At 37.6% G+C, this 20,697-nt stretch overlaps 3 protein-coding genes across 3 annotated transcripts in view; all 3 read right to left on the bottom strand.

Moving 5' to 3' along the window:
* Positions 1-5,350, bottom strand: part of LOC122057745 (kinesin-like protein KIN-UC) — a 69,703-nt gene extending 64,353 nt beyond the window's left edge. Inside the window, 4 exon segments of the mRNA XM_042619976.1 lie at positions 1,765-1,950; positions 2,093-2,215; positions 2,422-2,522; positions 4,389-5,350. Coding sequence (XP_042475910.1) covers positions 1,765-1,950; positions 2,093-2,215; positions 2,422-2,522; positions 4,389-4,551 — 573 coding nt within the window. The 5' untranslated portion in view covers positions 4,552-5,350.
* Positions 5,351-6,543: 1,193 nt separating this feature from the next.
* On the bottom strand, positions 6,544-11,443 carry LOC122056952 (putative ribosomal large subunit pseudouridine synthase SVR1, chloroplastic). Its single transcript, XM_042618921.1, has 10 exons — positions 10,817-11,443; positions 10,398-10,477; positions 10,111-10,211; positions 9,908-9,980; positions 9,700-9,793; positions 9,531-9,579; positions 9,080-9,230; positions 8,625-8,681; positions 7,549-7,604; positions 6,544-6,991 (listed from the first exon to the last, which is right to left on the bottom strand). Exons 1-10 carry the CDS (start codon positions 11,325-11,327, stop codon positions 6,931-6,933), a joined length of 1,233 nt encoding a protein of 410 aa, XP_042474855.1. The 5' UTR covers positions 11,328-11,443; the 3' UTR covers positions 6,544-6,930.
* Positions 11,444-12,378: 935 nt separating this feature from the next.
* On the bottom strand, positions 12,379-19,524 carry LOC122057135. The gene is made up of 5 exons (XM_042619137.1): positions 19,072-19,524; positions 14,418-14,518; positions 13,585-13,701; positions 13,384-13,485; positions 12,379-12,693 (listed from the first exon to the last, which is right to left on the bottom strand). Exons 1-5 carry the CDS (start codon positions 19,454-19,456, stop codon positions 12,523-12,525), a joined length of 876 nt encoding a protein of 291 aa, XP_042475071.1. The 5' UTR covers positions 19,457-19,524; the 3' UTR covers positions 12,379-12,522.
* Positions 19,525-20,697: the final 1,173 nt, after the last annotated feature.

Genomic DNA, 20,697 nt, shown 5'->3' on the forward strand with positions numbered 1-20,697 from the left:
CCCCCCCCCCCCCCCCCCGGTCCCAAAAAAAAAATTAGTGGCAACTCCTACTCCTCACTTTTGCAAGAGAGAGAAAAAAGGTACCTACTCTAGTTGCCTTCATAAAGCACAAAATATGTACAATTCATGAATCTTCATAAAAAAAGTCCTCCTTTGCAATCACTTTCAGTTGAAAAGCTACCTCGACTTCTCATACTTTTGACCTCTTGAGGATGGTTCATATGATGTGAGACTACTTTAAGATAGACTTTGTTATAAAATCAAGAGCTAGAGAAAGCAAATCAATTTCAATTCTTGAATAATCCACATCACTTCTGGTTCTATTGTAACAAAAGATTCCCTTTTTATGTGGAAAAGTAAGGGTATTTCTTAACTAATCTTCCATTTACATTAATCAATATAATCTTTAAGTCTAATAAACACAATATAATCTCATATCTTAACGATATTAGTATAGAAGCTCAAAATTAGTGAGATTTTGATGCAGATTAATCACCAAAATAGGCTTGTTTTATTAGGAATAAGCCTAGGGTTGGGTTCCATACATGTTGGGCTTTTGATCCCATATGTTTTGATTATAATAGGCCACTTTTATGGGTCTAAAAGAGGGACTCTAAGGCTGAGTACGGGATTTCTAGTTAGTTTCCTTTTTCATTAGTTTCCTTTTTAATTGGGTTTGATTTGAGTTATATTTGTTTCCTTAGGAGTCAAGTTATTAGTTGAGTCAAGTCTTTAGTAGTTAGTTTCCTTTTTCAATTAGTTTCTAATTTCAGTTTTTAGTAATTATTGTATTAGGAGAATATTTGGTTTCCTTTTTGAGGAACCTTCTATTTTGTAACTCCCTCCCCCATCAACATTATAAATAAAGAAGAGGAGGCTCCTAAAAAAGAGACGATTTTATGAAAAAAACAATGCTTCTGCGTTTTCTCCTCTGGAGTGTTTCTTTGTGTTTGATCAAAGAAGAAGGGTTTGGTGTTTGATCCAAGCGACTCCTTGCGGCGTGAAGTCCAGGAGGTCTCTTCAACTATTCTTTCTTTCTTTTCAAAGTCAATTGCAAGGTTCTTCAAACCAGGTAAGGGATCTGAACTGCTTTTGATTTATGGTTCTGGAAATCTCAAGTTTCTCTCCTGCTGCTCCTATACTGTTCTGAAGATCCAGCCATCCAATGGCTCTCTTTTTTTGATCGAGTGTTAAGATTATATAAAGGGGAACTCGACCTTAATTTGAGGTTCATCAGACCAAGATATCTGCAGTTATGGGATTTCTCCCTATTCTGGCCGATCCTAATTTCTGCCCAGATTTGCGAATCGATTTCTGTTGGGTGTTGCTGATTGGTTGCTGATACTATTCCTCATTGATTTGACTTCATTAGTTGATGATTTCAGTCCTATATTCCCTGCTGTTTATTCAGTTACAGAATTGTTAATTTCTGAGATCGATTGTTTGATCTTTAAATTGTTATCAGTTTGGTAATTGTTCTGTTATTGGAATCATTGGGTGATCGATTGGTTGTTCTTCTGATTAAAAGATCCTGAAGATGAGACTTGGTTAGACTCCCTATCCTAGTCTACATTAGGTTTCCAAGATGAATTTCCATAGCAAAACATTTGTATCGAAAAGATACCACTTCAAATGATTATTCACTTCCAATGATCTGAATTAAGATAAGTCCATTTTAGGACAAACTTCAAAGGCTATCTTTCAAGTTCAAATGTGTAATCCAAAACTATCTTCAAGTTCAGATGTGTAATGCATTATTGATACCTGCAAATAGGAGATCTCCACAACATCAAAAGCAGGAGATGTACTGGAAATTATATCTTCTAGAGCTCTAACCATAATGCCACGCTCAGAAGTACCTTCTTTACCTAGACTGCCAACTGTATATGTTTTACCAGTACCAGTTTGACCGTAAGCCATCACAGTTCCATTATATCCATTTAAGACGCTCTGCAAAATTACACACATAAACTCAGACAGAGCAAAAAGTCCTTTGTTAATATTTCCTGGCAAGTGATCGCTATCATGAGAACAGAAGTTCTCAAATATAAAGACTTCTTGGTCTGCAGTATCTTAATGTCTTTTCACTTACCTCAACCACAGGTTTTGCAACCACCTCATAAACTCGCTTCTGAGAAGCACTTTCCGTAAGTACTTCATCAAATTTATAAGATTCAGAGCTCCAATTGTTCTTCCTCAACTTCAACCTTTTCATCTGTACCAGGGGGGGGGGGCAATAATATGCACTTTATGACAAAGTAATGAACAAGGGATGTATGAGAAAAATAATTTATAAAAAAATATTCCTAATAGATTCAAGGGAAGCAATGGGAATCAACCATGAAACAATCTCATCATCAACATCAAAAGAAAGTAACTAAAAAAAATTGTAATTATGATTCTAAATGAAATATCAAACACCTCTGGCTGTAATTCAACACAATCAGCAAAATCAGAATCAGAAAGAAGATCTTCCGCATTCCGTGGTCGAAGTCTGACAGCAACTCGCACCCTTCCAGGCTCTGTGGTAAGAGAGAGCTTTTTAAAATGAGATCCTTCCAGAATTTTTTTTTTGTTGAACTTTGACAAGGGCACATGAACAAAGTCATTTCTAAGGTCAAAGAAATGTGAGTATAGAAAGGTTCAATTAAAAGTAATGTAAACTTAACTTTAGAAATTTTTTTTTTTTAAATACAGTCACTAACACGTAAAACAACTTGCTTTCAGCCGTGCCCAACCAAAAGCCCAATATGCTCCCTGATCGTAATGACTATCACTGAAGGACCTCCAAGCCTAACCTTTGACATTACATGAGAAACTACGAGTAAACTGCCGACATGGCCATAAACAGTGTGGAATGGTGGAAATATGGAATATCATTTGTGTAGCTGACTCCATTAGTTTGGATAAGTTTTTGTTATGCACAAATTTGTAAACTTGATTTAAGGTAAGGTATCAGTGAACCATTCAAGACCATCTGATATACACTTTCCAAGCATGTAGGGTTCCAATGTAAATGTGGATGAAGAAGTTGATAATCAGGGTTTCTCCTACTTGCAAAAATAGTACTCAAGGCACAAGTAATATCATAATTTAAAAACCTCTACAGCAAACTTATACCAGCCAAGTCCAACATATAAGCAGTAAAAGATACAAATATGGCACATGCAAAGCTGGGGGCATCTGTCTAGAGGTGTGAATAACCATAAATGAATCAACAGAGAATAAATATGCAAAGTACCATATTTAATGCAAAACTGGGTGTAGTCTCTCCCATGATAGTTTGCAAGCTGTGTCTCAGACAACATGAAAAAGTTTCCTTTTTTATTCCATACCATACAAAACATTGCTTAAAGGTACTTTGGGCCAGCAAATAATTCCATATCATCATCTACTTTATTGAAATTACACGTGCAATCCACAATGCTGCATGTGTAGTTGAAGTCTCGCAAATAACGAAACTGAGTTTTTCCTTGAGGGTATTGAAAGCCCAATACTGACTTGGTACTGACATTTAGGCTGCGTTTGGTAGTCATTCAGTTCCAAAAACAATGTTTCGTGTCAAAAACAGAATTTTCAGTTTCTGTGCCAAAATGCCATTTTAAAACAAAAAAATGGTGTTCGGTGAACCTGTTTCAGGAACGATGACCCTAGTTTTCACTTTTTTTATATTTGGAACGAAACGGAAATGACGGAACAAGGTTTTGCCGTTCCATCATTTTGCGTTTCTAGTGTTTTTTTTTTTTTTTTTTTCCTTTTCGTTCCAAAAAAAGGGAAAAATACCAAGTTGACACCAAACGCTTTATTCCATTTTTTGTTCCCATATAATGAAAAAATGCCAGAAATGTTTTTTTCTGGATGACTACCAAACGTAGCCTTACAATGGTATAGAAGTCCGGAAAAGTTGATAGGTCCCTTGTAATCCACTAATGCCATATGCTTGCCGAGGGTGGGGGGAGTCACAGGATGAAGCATCCACGGGAAAAGAGAGGGTAAGCACTTGGTATTAGGAGAAGTTGTAACGGTAGATGGCATATGGGCAGAAATTTTGAGTTGTCCATTTCTTGAGGTTCAACGTTCAGGTCAATGAAAGAACAGGGAAGTAACTCACCTCTGCCTATGTAGACACGTGCAATGGCATATGCTCGCAGGAAGCATCATTGTCTATTAAATGTATATAACGAAATAAGACATAAAAGGCTCTCATATTAATAATACGTAAATGAAACCAAATACTGGTCTGAACTATACCCACCATCCTAGCAAAAGTCAGAAGCATTCAAACCCATATATAATTCAACAAACCCGCATCATATTGTCCCCAGAATCGCATTTCACTTCAAAAGAACCCTAAAACAGAAAATTTACAAGGAAGGTGAGAAGAGAACCTTGGTCATCCGCCTTGAAGGAGGAATCTTTGGCATTAGTTACAGCAGAGCGTTTGGCAGGAGAGACCTTAGAACGAACCGGAGGATGTCCATTGGCACTCCTCGAAGTGCATGCAGAAGAGGGCACCTGCCTATCGGAACGATGAGACGATTTCGATGACATCTGAACCGAAATCTGATTCTCAAAAATAAATCAAAGAATGTAATGTGATCGATAGAGATTGAATTTCGTCAATTGATGAGACGCAAGGGGAAGAAAGGGAGAGAAGTCGGAAACGAAGAGCAGAGATGGGCTAAGGCCAAGAGCAGGGAGGAGAGAAATGCATGGGACTCTCAAGTCCCAAGACTTTGAGGCCTCCACGATCTTCCCATTCATCTTCGTGTGTATAATAATAATCATAATAATGCAGAGATCCAAGTGGAAATGACATAATAAAATAATCGGATTGGTAGTTAAGAAGGGACGAGAGCAGCGCCAGGTCCCGCTCTGTTTCAGTTTGTGTTCATCTCGTCGCGTCGTTGAGAGTCTTGAGACTGCTTGATATTCTATTTAATTCTATAAAAAAAAATATACATATCATATTTAAGGGCCTTTAGGCGGTAACATGGTTTCCAGAATCGGCCGATTGTAATCAGAATCGATTGTTTTCGATCTCAAGTCTGGCGAACAACAATGAGCATGTTCTTTCGGAAGTCTTACACAATGCGGGCATGAAGACTGCCAAGCCTCGAATCAAAATAGATGGCATTTCAAATTTTATCAAAAGAGCAAGAATTGAAATCCATCTACGAAAATTACGCTTCATCGAAAGATAGTCTTCTATGAGAGGGCTCGATGGTTTTAAGATTTCTTTTCCATACAGTTGAGGAGAAAAGGTAGGAGAAAATAAGATGATCAATATCTTTAGAACCATTCCAGTAGAGACAATAGGAGGGGAGAATGGAATGTGACGGGAAATGAGAGCTGATACGACTGACTCAAACTTAAAAAACCCTAGAATTGTGGTTCATAGTTTGAAGTAAAAAAAAAAAACACATATGTCTATCATTATTTGGAATTTAAAAAATAAATTTTTAATGGTATTCTTAATTTTCCCATTTATTATTTACTTGATCTAGTGTCATGTATGATTGATTGATTGGTACTATCAACATAAGTAAATCAATACATTTATTGTTATTAATCTAATAATGAAAGAACTGATTCATATATAATTGATTGATATGCATTAGTTTGTCGAATTGTACTAGATATTATTACCTCTCCCCACAACCTAATACATGCCTACACATGCATGTTTTTTTTCCATTTAACTAGTCTGCAAAGCTTTACAACTCTACACCAGAGAGATGCATTTTGGTTTTATCTTGCCTCATGGATAGATGGTGACTTGTACAACATGCACAAGTAAATGAGTTTATCTGAACACTGTCCACATAAATGGAGTCTCAAAATATATGGTCAAAAACAGGTGAGTGATTTTAAGTGATGCATTAAGGTCAAGGGTCCCCCCCCCCCCAAAAAAAAAAAAAAAGAAGTCAGCTACCCAAGTTTTATAGAACATAGATACTAATAAATATGAGATGGGCTCCTTTTTGTGTTTTGGAACAGTGGTCTGCTCGCAAGGTTCATCTTCTAATGATGCTGAGTGCAATATCATTGTGTAAAGAGGGTCTTGTGAAAGACACTTTTTTCATAAGATCAATGAAAGAAGAGGCAACAATAGCTACTGTTCTAATCCCCAAGGTCTGATGCTGCTCATACCCTCTTCAGTGATTGACAGGACAAGATTACATGCCAAAGTGTCTCGTTTTCGCTTCCACAAAAATGAAACATTTTATTGATTCCCTGTAAAGAAGCCACAGATATTACCAACTTATGAAAGCTCCACAGGAATGATGAATTCAACACAAATGTTAAACATCCTCACCCCTATGCAAACTCTGTAATCCGGTGCCTTAGTAACTTGCTCGGCCAGGATCAGATTAGAGTCTACTACTACATTTAAATGTGTTCTATAAGACTGATGGTACTTATATTTTCTAAAAAATATCTGAAGATGCCAATGGATACAAAACAAAATTTTCTTTTCCAGCCAACATTTCCATTCTCCTGCTCAATAACTTATTCCATAAATTTTCAAAACAAAAAGAATGTTGCCCAAACTTCAGTCTTTATAAATATAATATGAACACCCTGGCTTGTCTTTCTGTTATCAGGCTTAGAATATTACATACATACATCCCCACACTGTAACAGTGGGTGATCGACACCCAAACATGGTCTGCAAACTTCTACAGTTCTACTCTCATCTCATAGACCGAAATTCAAGCATATGAACAGTATAAACCAAAATAGAGCATCAGCTTGTAGGATGGTGGACCACACCATTCAGTCAGTCCGCAGTGGATCAGATAGTAGCAGGCAGCAGGTCGAAAGTGGTACTCTCACTGACCCCAACTCACAATATTGAACATGGTCAACGATTGAATCAGCTTTCAACTGGAAATATATATATGCCTGTCGTCAAGCGGCTTTTCTCTAGTTCTTTCCACCCAATGACTTTAGGGCACCCTGCTCTAGTTCAACATGCTTCCCAAGCCTGAAACAAGACAATCTAGAAGCATCAAGCTACAGGAAAATATATATATATATATATATATAAGATGTACAATCGAGATAGGAATGTCATGCATTCATGTAGACAGTAGACCCCGTTTGGTCAGAAGTGAAATACATTTCATTGGTTTAAGACTCCCCGAATCTTTCCTCTTTCCTTTTTTTTTATTTTTTTTGGGGGTGGGGGTGTGTGGGGGGTGGGGTTGGTAGAGATTGTTGCAGTCAGTATGAGCACAGAAAACAATGTCTTCAGTATTTTTGGTTCAACTCAATGCTCCTGATGACAATAGGGTATCAACCAAAACCATGTAAACTGACCAACAGGTTTATGAGACACTTGAACAATTCAAGTGAAACTCTGTATTTTTTTTAGTTACATGAAGACTTTTCTTTGGTAACTGACTGTTCCAGTAAATTTCAGCAGAATGTGTCAAAACCCACATCAGTTTAACGATATGTCAAAGCACTAAACTAACACTCACACAAATACTATGGAAAAATAGGGGCTTCAAATTAAAATTTTAAGATTTTAGTTGTTACCCAAGATCCGATGGAAGCCTGAAACCACCTATCCGCACACGCTTAAGTGAATGAAGCTGAAAGATTAGAAAAACAGAATTAGCTGTAAAAAAAGATCAGCTGGAAGAATACATGAACAAAGAGGAGATAAAAATTTATTGAAGATTATATCAATGTACTTGCAGACTTGCAAAGGTTTGCTGGCTGATTAATGAATTACTTCGATCTCCAATATTTTAGTGAGGATAAGTACAGCTAAAGTATATATATAGTGAATCACCCAGGAAATGTTAGACATCACACAACACCCCAACCCAAACCACCACCGCACAAACACCCCCCCACCCCCCCAAAAAAAAGAGGAGCACCAACTGCATTATTCTGTAGTTGGGCTTGGGCAGTAACACTAGGGCGTTGATTAAGTAGTTGCTTACATACAAAGCTTGGGCAATTCTTTCATCATGACATAATCACTGAAAATAGAATCGAATTCCCATCCTCCCTGGGCCTCAAGTTGCACATAGAAGGGCACAAAGAAGGTTTTGGGTATGAAATGTGAACCCCAGGTGATGAAGAATAATCACAGAATTGGGCTTATTCTTGGGTTGGGTTACATATATGTGTTGGCTCTTTGGTCCAAGGGGTTTTTATTGTAATAGACTGGTTTGTGTAAGTGGGGTTTTGGAAAATTCTTGGTTAGCTTTTACTGAGAATTGAGGCTAGGGTCCATAGGTAATGTGCAGCAAATATTAGGGTTTAAATTCAATATTTAAAAGATTTGGTTCAAAAGGCTCATCAATTGTTTTAATAGTTTACCCATGGTCTGAAATGAAGAGAATATTAAGATTTAAAAAGATAAAAAGTTATGGCTTAGATATGTCTGGAAAGAATATCACAATGAAAAGCTTGTATGCACTCCAACTTTGACAATTTCGTCTAAACTACTCTTCAGACAGTATCAAACAATAACACTCATAGAAGTCCTAATGGATAGCACCGGTGTGACTCTTTTATATCTTCCCCCAAATTTTCTTTACCACTACAATTCTACAAACAGGAAACAGATGTACTATGACAAAAATAAACAAAACACTGACCATTAGCCCAGCATTTTTAACAATTTCTCGAACTTCATGATTTCTGCCTTCATGAACCTGTCAAATTCAGTACAACCAAACCGAAAAGGGGTCAGTTCTCCACAATTTAGATTCAAAATATGCGACGAAGGACCGAGTGGAGGAGGAAGAACTAATATTTAAACAAGAAAATTATATGCGGATGATTAAGGATAATAACTATCATTCTTTGATTGACAAAATTTAAGGGGGAGTCAAGGGGTCATGAAACCAAAGATAACATGTAAAACCTGAAGATTTTTGTTGATAATATTAGCCTGTTCGGTCTCAGTAATTGTAGTTAGAATGTAATGAGATTGATTAATACAGGACTACAGAAGACAGCACTCAAATATGCACTATGAACCCAAGTTAGAGCAAGCAACTTATAATGTAGCTATTCTTAAAAGTGTCTTCTTAAATGTCTAGTGAAGTACCACAATGCGGAGTCGAGGCCTTGACATGTCTGGCTGTTGTGGCAGTAGCTCCACAGAATCCGGGGTGCAATGGATTCCTTCAATGACTGTGCCTTTGCTGATACCTATCAAGTGCTTCTTATTGACACTTCCAGCTATAGTTGCAATATATCTAGGACACAAAATATTATGTTCAAGCTGTCAGGATACACAAAAGAAGGTGGTAACCTCAAGCAGCTATAAATCACCTTCAACTGTCTCAAGAAAAAGAGAAGAACAAAGCTCCAAAATATTATAACTAGAAGGGCAGGAGATGCCCTATCCCTGAGAAAATAAGTAAAAAATTATGACTTTATGACCTCAAATAGCTTAAGTGAATTGTTATTCGGCTACCAACATATGGAATTTTATAGAGAAATAGAAATGGTTCAATGCAACAAAGGGGAAAATAGAAGAAATCAAGGAAACTTACTCCTTTGATAACTTAGATGACGGGTGTGAAAGTCTTTGAGCAAAATCTCCTGGAAAGACATAATTTTACAATGGACATCAGAAACTCCTCTTTGAATTCAAATCTAAAATTTAATAATTACACAGTATACTGTTCATGTCAGCAATTGGAAGCATAGCCATATTCATACCATCATTGGTAACAATAATCAGCCCAGTTGTGGCAACATCAAGACGACCGATGGTAAATAATCTTGGTTTTGGTAATCCTGGATTTATCTTATTCTGGAAATGCCACTCATTAGATTAATATAATGGAAAAGCCAAAAAAAAAGGGTACAAATGGAAAAGCAAAATTTGAAAAGACAATAGAAGGTTAAGGCTCTGAATTGCAGATACCCAGCTCTTCAAGTAATCATCAAACAGCGAAATGACAGATTTAGATTCTTTCTCTCCACATGAGCATATGTACCTGTGTCATTTTAATAGCATTAACTCCTCCATCTACACAAAACATATGAATGCCAAGCCTAAGACAGACCCTTCAATTGCAAAAAGAACCATAAGGAAAGCAGTATTTGATGAACAGAATAACAACCAACCCTTTTGGCTTGTTCAGTGCAAAATACACCTTTGGAGGAAGCTTCTTAGCAAGGCGACGTCCATTCACATATATCATATCCCTTGCTGGATCAACGCGAGTCTACACATCATTTAGAAGTATTACAATGCAAACGCTAAAATGTGATTTTGTCTATATTATACCAATTTCCTTTCATGAGAAATAATTGCAGCTTCATTAAGTAAACAGGAAGAAGAAAATGCCCAGCACCCAAAATTTTCTTCTTATCAGAACATAAGACAAACAGGGAATTAAACACAGGAATACCTGTGGAGTATTGCACACCGAACCATTAACAGTCACCCGGCCTTCAAAAATAAGCTCCTCGCTGCTTCGTCTTGATGCCACTGAAAAAAAGAACCGCATAATAAATTTAAGTAAATTCCCCCTACCCCAACTAGATCAAAAGAAAGAAAGAGGAGGGCCGGGGGGAGGGGGGGGGTGGGGGAGGAAGAGTTCCAATGCACGAGAAGTTCATGAACCAATTATCGAAATTTGCCGCAGGACAAAAGATTGGAGAACAATTCTAAATTTCCAAACCCCTTATCTGAGGAAACCAAGTTTTGGAAACGGAATCTAAATGGGATTTTACAATATCCAACAAAATGAAATCCGTCTGAATGTGCTGTTTCTAAATGGCCAATTCCAAAATCCAGATTCATCAGAGAGCAAGTCCGAGTTCTTACCACCAGCAGCTGCGAGAACCTTACTGAGTCTCTGAGGTGGATCCCTGAAGTTCTCATTGTAAAACCTCCGAGCGGCTTTCGAGTGCTTGGGCGCTGGCGTAGGAGCAACAGCTTTGGTAGACTTCTTCTTCTTCTTCACCCCCGTGGATGTGGTTTTGGCATCGGCCATAGCGTGGAGAAACCGAGCCGGAGGAGTCATTTGGAGCGTGAGAGTGCCTTTTTCGTCTCGAACGATCCATGGAATGAAAAGCGGATGGGAAGGTGGTTGCTGGAAGCTGTGGTCTTGTTCAACAGAGTCTTCTGAGACCAGTTTGTCTTTCGGGGTTTCTTTACTGCCAGAGCCGAAGGAGATGTTAAACTCCCTAGATGGAGATGAAATTGAACACCTTATGGAAGGGATTGTTCTAAAGTTTCTGCAACTGAGATTGGGTCTCATGAAGACTGATGAAGACAGATGAAACGAAGAAAATGCCATGTATGCAGCAGCAGCAGCTGCTGCCGCCGCGGCCATCGAAGCGTTCTTCAGTGGCGAGGAACTGATACTATCGTCTCCTGAACAACGGACTTATGATAGAGGGACGGAAATTCACCTTAAAAATGCCCTTTTTCTGATGATAATATAAACGGTTAATGTAGAAAGACAGTCTATTTAACATTCTAACGTAAATCGCATATCACCCTCTCACAAAAGCATACCAGGGAAAACGTTGGACATGCCGCCTGCGTGTCGCACATTAGCGTGCACTATATCTCTCTTTACCCTCTGAAAATTGAAATGACATCGCCCCCTCTAAACCCCAAACCTCGTCCCATGCCCCCGTTGTAACGGCAGCTACCATGTGGTCTGCGGGCGGCGAGCCTATAGACTCTATACCTCTCATTGAAATAATTATAAAATCAATTAAATTAGGACAAAGTTTTCCTTCACACCTCGCAGTGACGGAAGAGAGGGTCTTGACAAGACCACCTCTCAACCCATATAACAAACTGGTGCCCGTTCACCGTGGCCTCAGGAAAACTCGGACTATTAAATTTAGATGTTCTATTAATTCTAGATTTTTACTTTGTCCGAACATTTTTTTTGAAGGGTATTCGATTCTGATCGAATCATCAAATTGGATTGGAATCGACTGGATCCAACCCATTTCTAGGGTTCAGATCAATTTTTGTTGTCACTATAAGATGTTCCAAGACATAACTTTAGCCCTCAACCTTTCTACATAGCTTTAGCATTGTTACCACCCTCAACCTTTCCATCTCAGCAGCACATGTTTTTGATGATGTTTTTTCCTCCTCACTTTTAATACTTAGATCTTAACCTTACTCCATGCGTTTGATGTGTGTGCACAAGTAAACAAAGAAATAGACATGCATGGATCAAAGTTAGTTCCTTCAGACAATGGCATTCTTATTTATGATTCAAATGATACTAAGGTTCAACAGTTACACTGGGTGTGGTTTAACACCAGGTAGCCAGGGATTGGCATGCATGCAATAACTGGGACAAATTTATTCGTCAATTCTGCAGACAAAGCTGAAAAAATTATACTGTAGTCCAGCAATGAGGTTAACGAAGTCGACGATAAATCAAGAATGTATTAGCATCCATCGATACACCAGCTGCGAAGCTAGATACAACTTCAGCATTTTGTACAGAGAAGTTACAACAAATTATGTACAAATACATACAGCATCTCTCTATTCCATTACAAAAAGTCCCACTGCCAATAGACCTTTTCCACAATTCCTCCACCACTACGAACAGCAAGGTGGAGTGTCTCAGAAGCAGGAGGGACACCCCACAGAAGTGGCACAGCTACAGTCATGGTAAGCTTTTCATGCAAACCTCCTTTGCTAGCCTTCTCTGCAGCTACAACCTGCTCATCATGAAATGATTTCAGGTGAACCAAGATCAGAGAGAAGGTTTACAAACAGCCTTCTGGATTGAAGAGAAAACTAATCATAAAGGATAAAGAGACAATTTACTGCCACACTGAATTCCTAAGCTAAATTAATACCCAAAAATAAATAAAAATCCTATACACACATGTTCCAGCAGTCAAGTTTGAAATAAAGGCTTGATATTTTTCTTTAACTGCCATTATATATTCAAGCATTTCAACAAAAAGAAAAAGAATTATACATCAAAGCAACTTCTCAGTTTCTAATCCATGTAAGATTGATTTCTGGTGCACTGGCAATTATAATGCTGACAGAGGTTGGGAATGATTTGCCACACGGTAGGCACATGTTATAGAGGATACTTAACCCATTTCACCAGTCGAGTTTCAGTGAAATATATGTAGAGGAAATGACAGTAACCTCTAATTTGTAGTAATAAAGGTAATTGGCATTATCAAAATTTTATTTCTCCGGATACATTTTAATTCATACAGAATGCTGAAATGTGACCAAATGAAATGGGTGGGTTAAATAAAATTTACAAAATGTCTGCATGTAAGATGTAACAGTTCATGAACCTTTTAAACTTCACTAGCCTTTGTGGATATCGTCAGTTATATTGGACATTGAACTAATTCACTGAACATGGCTAGAGGACAGCATACCTCTCCACCATGCTCCAAGACTGTGTCTTCCACAACATCACTCAGCATCTCAATGGAACGACAGAAGCCAAAGATACAGAGTCTTCTGCCCATATCAAGTCCCTAAAATGATTGATTGCCAATTCCGTAAGAGCCTAGACACATCAAACATTTCAAAGATAAAAGGATGACCATTAAAAAAGGATTATAACAAGTCCTTACATTTGTTGCTGCAATATCAAAGAGTGCGCCCAAACACAATCCCTGATTGGGATCCATGTATTCACTCTCCTGAAAATGTTGTAATCTTTGGGAAGTCTTCAATCTACCCTGTTTCTTCTGCACATTTAGGACATGGAAATAAATGGCAAGAGAAAACAGAGTAGAAATTAGACCAACAAATAAATTCTATGCATTCCACGCATCAGATGGTAATTAAGGTTAAATTGAAGAATTAGATGTTGTAATTAAGGTCTTAAAGCCAAAAGATGTAGGATATCAACTTTGGAGGAAAAATCATAAACTGGGTGAGAAATTCCAACTTTTCTGATACATAACAAAAACCTGGATGGGTGTCAATAAGGTCTTATGAGTTATGAATGCTACTGGGGAGAACCATTGATCCACTGAGATATAGGACAGACATTATCAGTGAAGATTTTCAATATGTACATAGGGGCTCGAAGTACCCATGGGTCAGACACACAAATGATGGTTTTAATGCTGGTTCATAGATAGATAGATCAGGAAACGACTCAAGAAGATTTTAGTGATGATTTAATCTTTGTTTATAGATGGATATATAAGGAAGTTGTAGAGATTATTACAGATATAATGAAATTAGATTTAGGTGATGTTAATCCTTGTTTAGAGATAGATAGATCAGGAAATTGCTGAGATTATTACAGATATAACGAAATTCCCTGTCATCTATCAAAAAGAGGAAATACAAATACAACAACCATCCCTGCTCTAATCCCAGCTTTTATCTCTATGCAAATAAGAAGAAACCATGCTCAACCAGATTATGTTAACCGAATTTAGAAAATACATACATCTGAAGATGCAATACGGCGAGGGACCATGGAACCTCCTATTTGAACTAGTCCATCAGTAGTAAAAAGTGTGACTCTATCCTCAGGTACCCACTGAATAGCTGCAAGATATAAATCAGAAGTCACCAATTTCTGTATTAACCGGAAAATTTCCATCTCTATAAATAGAAGCATGTGCACACATATACGCACAAAATGTTTGGTAGATAACTCTACTTCATCATGTCCTTGAATAACAACTGGATATAGCTCAATCTATGTCCCCTAGCGGCTTCAATATGGCTGTTTGACCAGAGATCATTCAAATAAACGGTACATCTGACATACCAAATATTCATATCATTGATTCTACATTAATTTCATAACCACCAGAGAAATCATTGCACAACAAATAGTGATACAAAGCCCTATTAGAAACGGAAAATCTAAATTCATCACCACTTCCCATGTGGCAGACATCATGGAAGCAGGTGGGTCCATGCAAAAGATGACGCCACACGAATCTCTCTAGTCAAATTTCAGCACCAAAACAAGCGTGGGAGGTGGTTAAAAAGTATGTTTAAGGTTATAAAAAGTACAAGAATGTCATTTCACTGTAAGGATTCTAGTGGCAGTATTGTAATTTTTCCACTTTGAACTCATTATGCATGGGGCTCAAACTTAACCAATGAAATGACTGTAGGAACATTAGTAAATGGAACCATCTATCAGTGCTGACAAGCCTAACATTACCAGCCATGGTGGCATCGAGAAGGAACAATCCACAATTATAAGCAACTTTCTACAAATCCAGGCATCAACTGCAGGCAACAAGAGATCTACAAATATGACACAAACAAAAAATACATGGTGCCACTACACTAGTTAGGATCAAAGAGTACATAATATTGTTAGACATAGTACGTTCCCCTAATTGTAGATCTCTTGTTGTATACAGTGTGGTTGCTCCATTGTGACTTAGTACTAGGTCGCAGGTTCAAGTCTGGAAACAGCCTCCCTTCAAAGCAGGGGTAAGGCTGCATTATGACCCTCCCCAGACCCTGTAGTAGTGGGAGCCTCGTGCACTCGGTACGCCCTTTATAGTATGTTCCCCTAATTACAAGCTTGAAGCACATTTGAAAACTTAATAGATGTAAGACACTGAGTTAGATATCTAACTGATGTTAATTGATGTTCTATCTCCTACTGTGGCAGATCCCACTGACCCCTCCTACCCCAAATTAGTGCAAAATAAATTCCGCTGTTCAGTTTACATAAGAACATTAGTTCCCAACTCTCTAAATCTTCCATCAGCAATGGATGCTCTATGGTTTCAATTGCATCCAGACCATTCAAGGCTAAACTTTTTTTAAGGGATTTGCATATCGGTATACTCACTATCACTGATCAAATTTCATATTGCAAAAGCAATGTGGCATCTTTCTTGTTCATCAAACTTGGTAATAGCATATGGAGGTTACAGTTTTCCAATTTGTCAACTCATTTAAATCCATTAGGCTGGTTGATTGGATACCAGCAATTGAGCAAACCTATTGATGCAGTTCAGTTCAAGGAGGGAATCTAGAACATGACAAGAAGGGGCAGGAAGATTTCAGTCCAAGATTTTGGGTTTTACCAGAATCTGGTCTGGGTTACTGTACACATCAGCACTATTCACTTGGGGTAGGTAGTTTGACTGAAGATTTGATGATTGATTGAAGATTCTATTGACAAAATTTCAATGGAGGTCATGGTTTCTATTTTATGTTATTACTTATTAGTTTCTAGCTAAGAAGCACTGTATTAATTAGTAGCATCTATTTTTGGACTTCCTATTTGTTAAATTTCTAGAAATTCTACCTACCATGTCTATGAGTTTCTAGAGAGTTACTATTTTTGTTGTTTCCTTTTTTGAGAGTGCTCACGTAGGGAAGGTTCTAGAGTTTCTATTTTTGGGCTTTGGGTCTTTAATTAAATAATTTACTGCTGTAACAGAAAAAGACAGTTTAGAAATTAAGTTTGTCTTTCTTTGGTTCAGTGATGAATATGGACAGATTGTAATGGTGAAGTTGAAAAACCTCCTAGTTGTTATTCCAAGAGTCATATTGGTGGTGATTCCAATAAGACATACTGTGATAACTCAGTAAGTTGGGTATGGTGTTGATTCCATTCCCACAGGCCAGGTGGTGAAGCCTTTGGTCATATCCATTTTATTTTTTCTTCCATACGTTAAAAAAATAAAATAAAATAAAATAATAAAAAAATTATAAGAGAATTTTGTTCTTAATACTGTCTCTCTATATGCAATTCTGTTATGATTGATTTCTTGCGGACTTACTGCTTCAAGACCGATTCTGCATTATTTTGTATTAAAGCTAAGCTAAGGTGGAACTGCAAACAAAATTAACAGTTGCTGAAATATACTCATACAGATTTGATTGCTCATCGCTACAAAAACTTCCGGATGAGTTTCTTCAAGCTGGGAAGAGCTAATGCAGTTCAGTTCAAAAAAGAAATTCAAAACATGCACAAGAAATCCAAAATTTGCTCTTTCCAACAAATTCAAGATTGCTTAAAATTTATGTTCTAATCAAACCTTATTTGGTGTGCGCGAATGCTATTTAAATTGCCCTGAATGTAAACAAAATTAGTGGACATCAAAACAAAAGATTATTAATATGATAAAAATTAATGGAATTTTCAAATTTGAGAAAACCCCATCATTTAAAGTTCACCCCTACAACCGAAAAATCAGTTTTGGTTCTTGAACTTGACTTTTGTCCCTTTCAAATTTGAATTTTTAACTATTTTTATTCGATCCAAATGGGGGTTTTTGCTTATTTATGAATAGCATCTTAAGTAAATGGAATAACAAATATAAAATCATTTACTTAAAGGATGTTTGGCATAAATAAGTATCAAACCTGGTTCAATACCAATTCCAGACCAGGTGGTCGAAACAAACAAGTTTTGATAGGAACAAGTGAATTTACATAGGTGGTTCAACCAGGTTCAAGTCAAACAGGTGAAATAGTCAAAATATCCTCGAGTTGGCTCGAAATCTGGTCGCAACTAGGTACAAAGTCAATTCAACCCTCCATCTTGTCTCAAGCTAGCTCAATACCTTGAAATTTCAGCCGAAACTTGAGATCTTGAACCATAGTGGTAATTCAATAGGTTGGGTATGGTGGTGATTCTAGTCCTACAGGCTACAGAGTGAAGCCTCAACCATATTCTTTTTATTTCTTCTTTCATATGTTTAAGAAAATGCTAAAGAACTCCGTTCTTAATACCATTTTGTCCCTGTATGTGACTCTGTTGTGATTGATCTCTCACCGGATTTACTGGTTAGAGCTCGATTCTGCATTACCTATTTAGCTCTTACTTTGAGCTATTATATTTGAAGGGTCAAACATATTATATTTGTGTTTATCACTGGATGTCCATATGGGAAGAAGCTTTGTTCCATATTGTTAAAACATAAGATTTCAATGAGAGAACAGATGACAATAGTGACAGGTGAAGGTGGATGGGGCTAATAATGCAAGCTCCTTACATGGGATGCTAAGAATGGTCACGCTTTTGAAGAGGAAACAGGAACAGATGGATAAACTTGGATTCAAAAGTGGAGAAGGAAAAGAACACGAGAGTGTCAAACTCAAGACACAAGCACAACTATACGGAAATTAATAGAATAAAAATAGGAGCTACCTTAAAGAGATGTTTCTAGAAAATGAAGTTCAAGTGATGACGAGCAAATGCCCACAAGGCCATAATCATTATCCAAGTGAAACTGATATCTTGGCCAACCGCTAACAACAAAAGTTTAGGAAAATAGGAGTTTATGCATCCAAAAACTTGAGGTCTGTAAGGACTGTAGAATCGTCCATGCACTTTCAAGGTAGGCTTGACCAAGCACCGGAAATTTAACAACGAAGAGGTCAGGGGTTCTATTTCTGCCAGCGCACCCGATAAGGAAAATGTAATCATCCCAAAACAAACCACTCCCTCTATTGCTCTGTAACACCAAACTGAAAAAGGAGAGGGTGCTCCGCTGTAACACCGAACTGTTAAGTGGAGGGCTTTGATACCACTTCTTGGGATTCAGCAGAACTCATCCTTAAAAGCTATCCTTGTAAGAAGAGGATGCCCAAGTAAAATTCACCCTCAAAGGGATAGCTTATAAGGATGAGTTCTACCTGAATCTCAGCACCCCTTTACACTTTAAAAAGTTGAATCAAAAGACCAAAGAGAAAATTTAGGTAAGGATCGATGATAGAGAAATTCCTACCCATCGATCAGCACAAAGACCCAAATGCAGCTCATCCACAAAAAATCAAAATAAGAGAAGACTCGTCACAAAAGCTGCCAATAAATACATTCCGGAAGAAAATTTCCACACTTCATCCAGAGGAAGAGGAAAGGATCTTTCAACATGTAACTTCCTTCACAATCAATCATCCTCATCCTCAACAGACGCTTAATAAGCGCCATCCAGAGTAATTCCCTCATCTACTCAGGAATTTCTTAATATCAACAACAAAAGAATCGATAAATAAGAAGAATTTATTAAGAAAACAAAACCCTAAATTCACGACAATTACAGCATTGGGTACTCCAACAAACAAAGTAAAGTATGAGGGGAAAAGGAAATTAGGGATAAGAAGGACCATACCAGAGCCATCATTTGCATCAGTAATGGGAGATTGCCAGGGATAGAACCCGAAGGAATCATCTCCGAGGAAGTCTCCAGCACCATTATCTTTAGCAGCACATCGGAGGAGACGGGGGGATTGTCTCCGATGAATCAATGAAAACTTGTGGAGAGAAGAAAAAGAAGAAGGGAGTAATAAGGAAGATAATATTCTCGGGGTGGTTGTTGATGCTGCAGAGACAGTATCTCCGGATGAGAAGGAACGGAGGAAGGTGGAGGAGAAGCAGAGAGCTGAAGACTCCGCCATATGAATGAACGAACGACACAGAGCAGAGAGTCCTTGGAAACTATACAGTTGAGACTTGAGATTAAAGAAAGAAAGAGAGAAATAATAATCTGGAATCATAGGCTCTCGCTTGCCTTATAAAGTTATTGATGAAAGCTAAGGAGTGGGGAAGTGCGGACGGAGGTGCTACGTGGCTTGAGCCTAAGGATTTAAAAATATCGTTAAAGAGTTAAATAAGGTCGGGTTTAAGTCGGTAATCCAATACGTGTAGAGCTAAATCCAGACAACGAAGGGTCTGAAGAGAGAGCGACAGAGATAGAAGGAGGCCTCCAGACAATGGACGTTGTGTTCCACTTTTCTTTTTATGGTTTACTTCATCCCTGGAGAGCATGGATTTAGTTCTCCGTGTCGGTATCGGTGTTGGTATCAATATCGGTATCAATCTCAATCTGATCCAGATTGATATAGAAGAGGATTGTTGATTGAGACCCAGATTGATATCGAAGAGGATTGTGGATATCAGTCACTTTTATCCTTTGTTTTTCAGAAAAAAAGTATATTTTTTTACTACTTTACCCCTGAAACGATATAGGTAACCAATCCAGATCAATCAAAGATCGGAGATTGGCATCAACTAATATCAATATGATACGCCAATACAATACCGATACTTGAAACCATGCTGGAGAGTTGCCACTGGCGAGTGAGTTTGGACCTTCTCCTAATCAAACATGAGAGGATTCAACTCCTATCCCACTTTTTAATGCTTGTATTGACTAATGTTTCATCAAATCCTTTAGTTTTCTTTTCAAAATATGCACGTCTCTCTTTCATTTCAGTACTCATTTATCCATAAATCATTACGAAGGTTAAAGGGACTATATCTAAAAACAAAAGAGACAAGTGTTGGATCTTCACATATATGATATAAGGTGGTATCATATACTTTTATATCTGCTAAGTTCAAGAGTTGGAGATAAATTGGCTCGAACCATTGACATCTGCCACAAGGTAAACCACGGCCTCTCAGGTGTCCCCGACTGATTCCATCATAGAGGCCAACGATAGACAATAATTCTTCCCCCCTCCCCTTCCCTCTAATACAACTTACAACTTTCATCATAATGTGCTCTCCAAAGAGTAACTCTTCTCAAAATCTCAAAAGTTGCTGAGTTGCAAGGTGCTGATTCTCAAAATCCATTTAGCCACTAGGGTTATGAACAATAGGTTTTACATTAACAATATTGATCAAGACATTATCGTTCTATCTTATATTCAGTAATTACTAATTAATGGAATTTTTATTTCATAAAAAAAAAATCACAACATTAGTAAAGAATATTTACATTCTTCCACCTATC

This window comes from Macadamia integrifolia, chromosome 12 (genome assembly GCF_013358625.1).
Source record: "Macadamia integrifolia cultivar HAES 741 chromosome 12, SCU_Mint_v3, whole genome shotgun sequence".
Taxonomy (NCBI): Eukaryota; Viridiplantae; Streptophyta; class Magnoliopsida; order Proteales; family Proteaceae; genus Macadamia; species Macadamia integrifolia.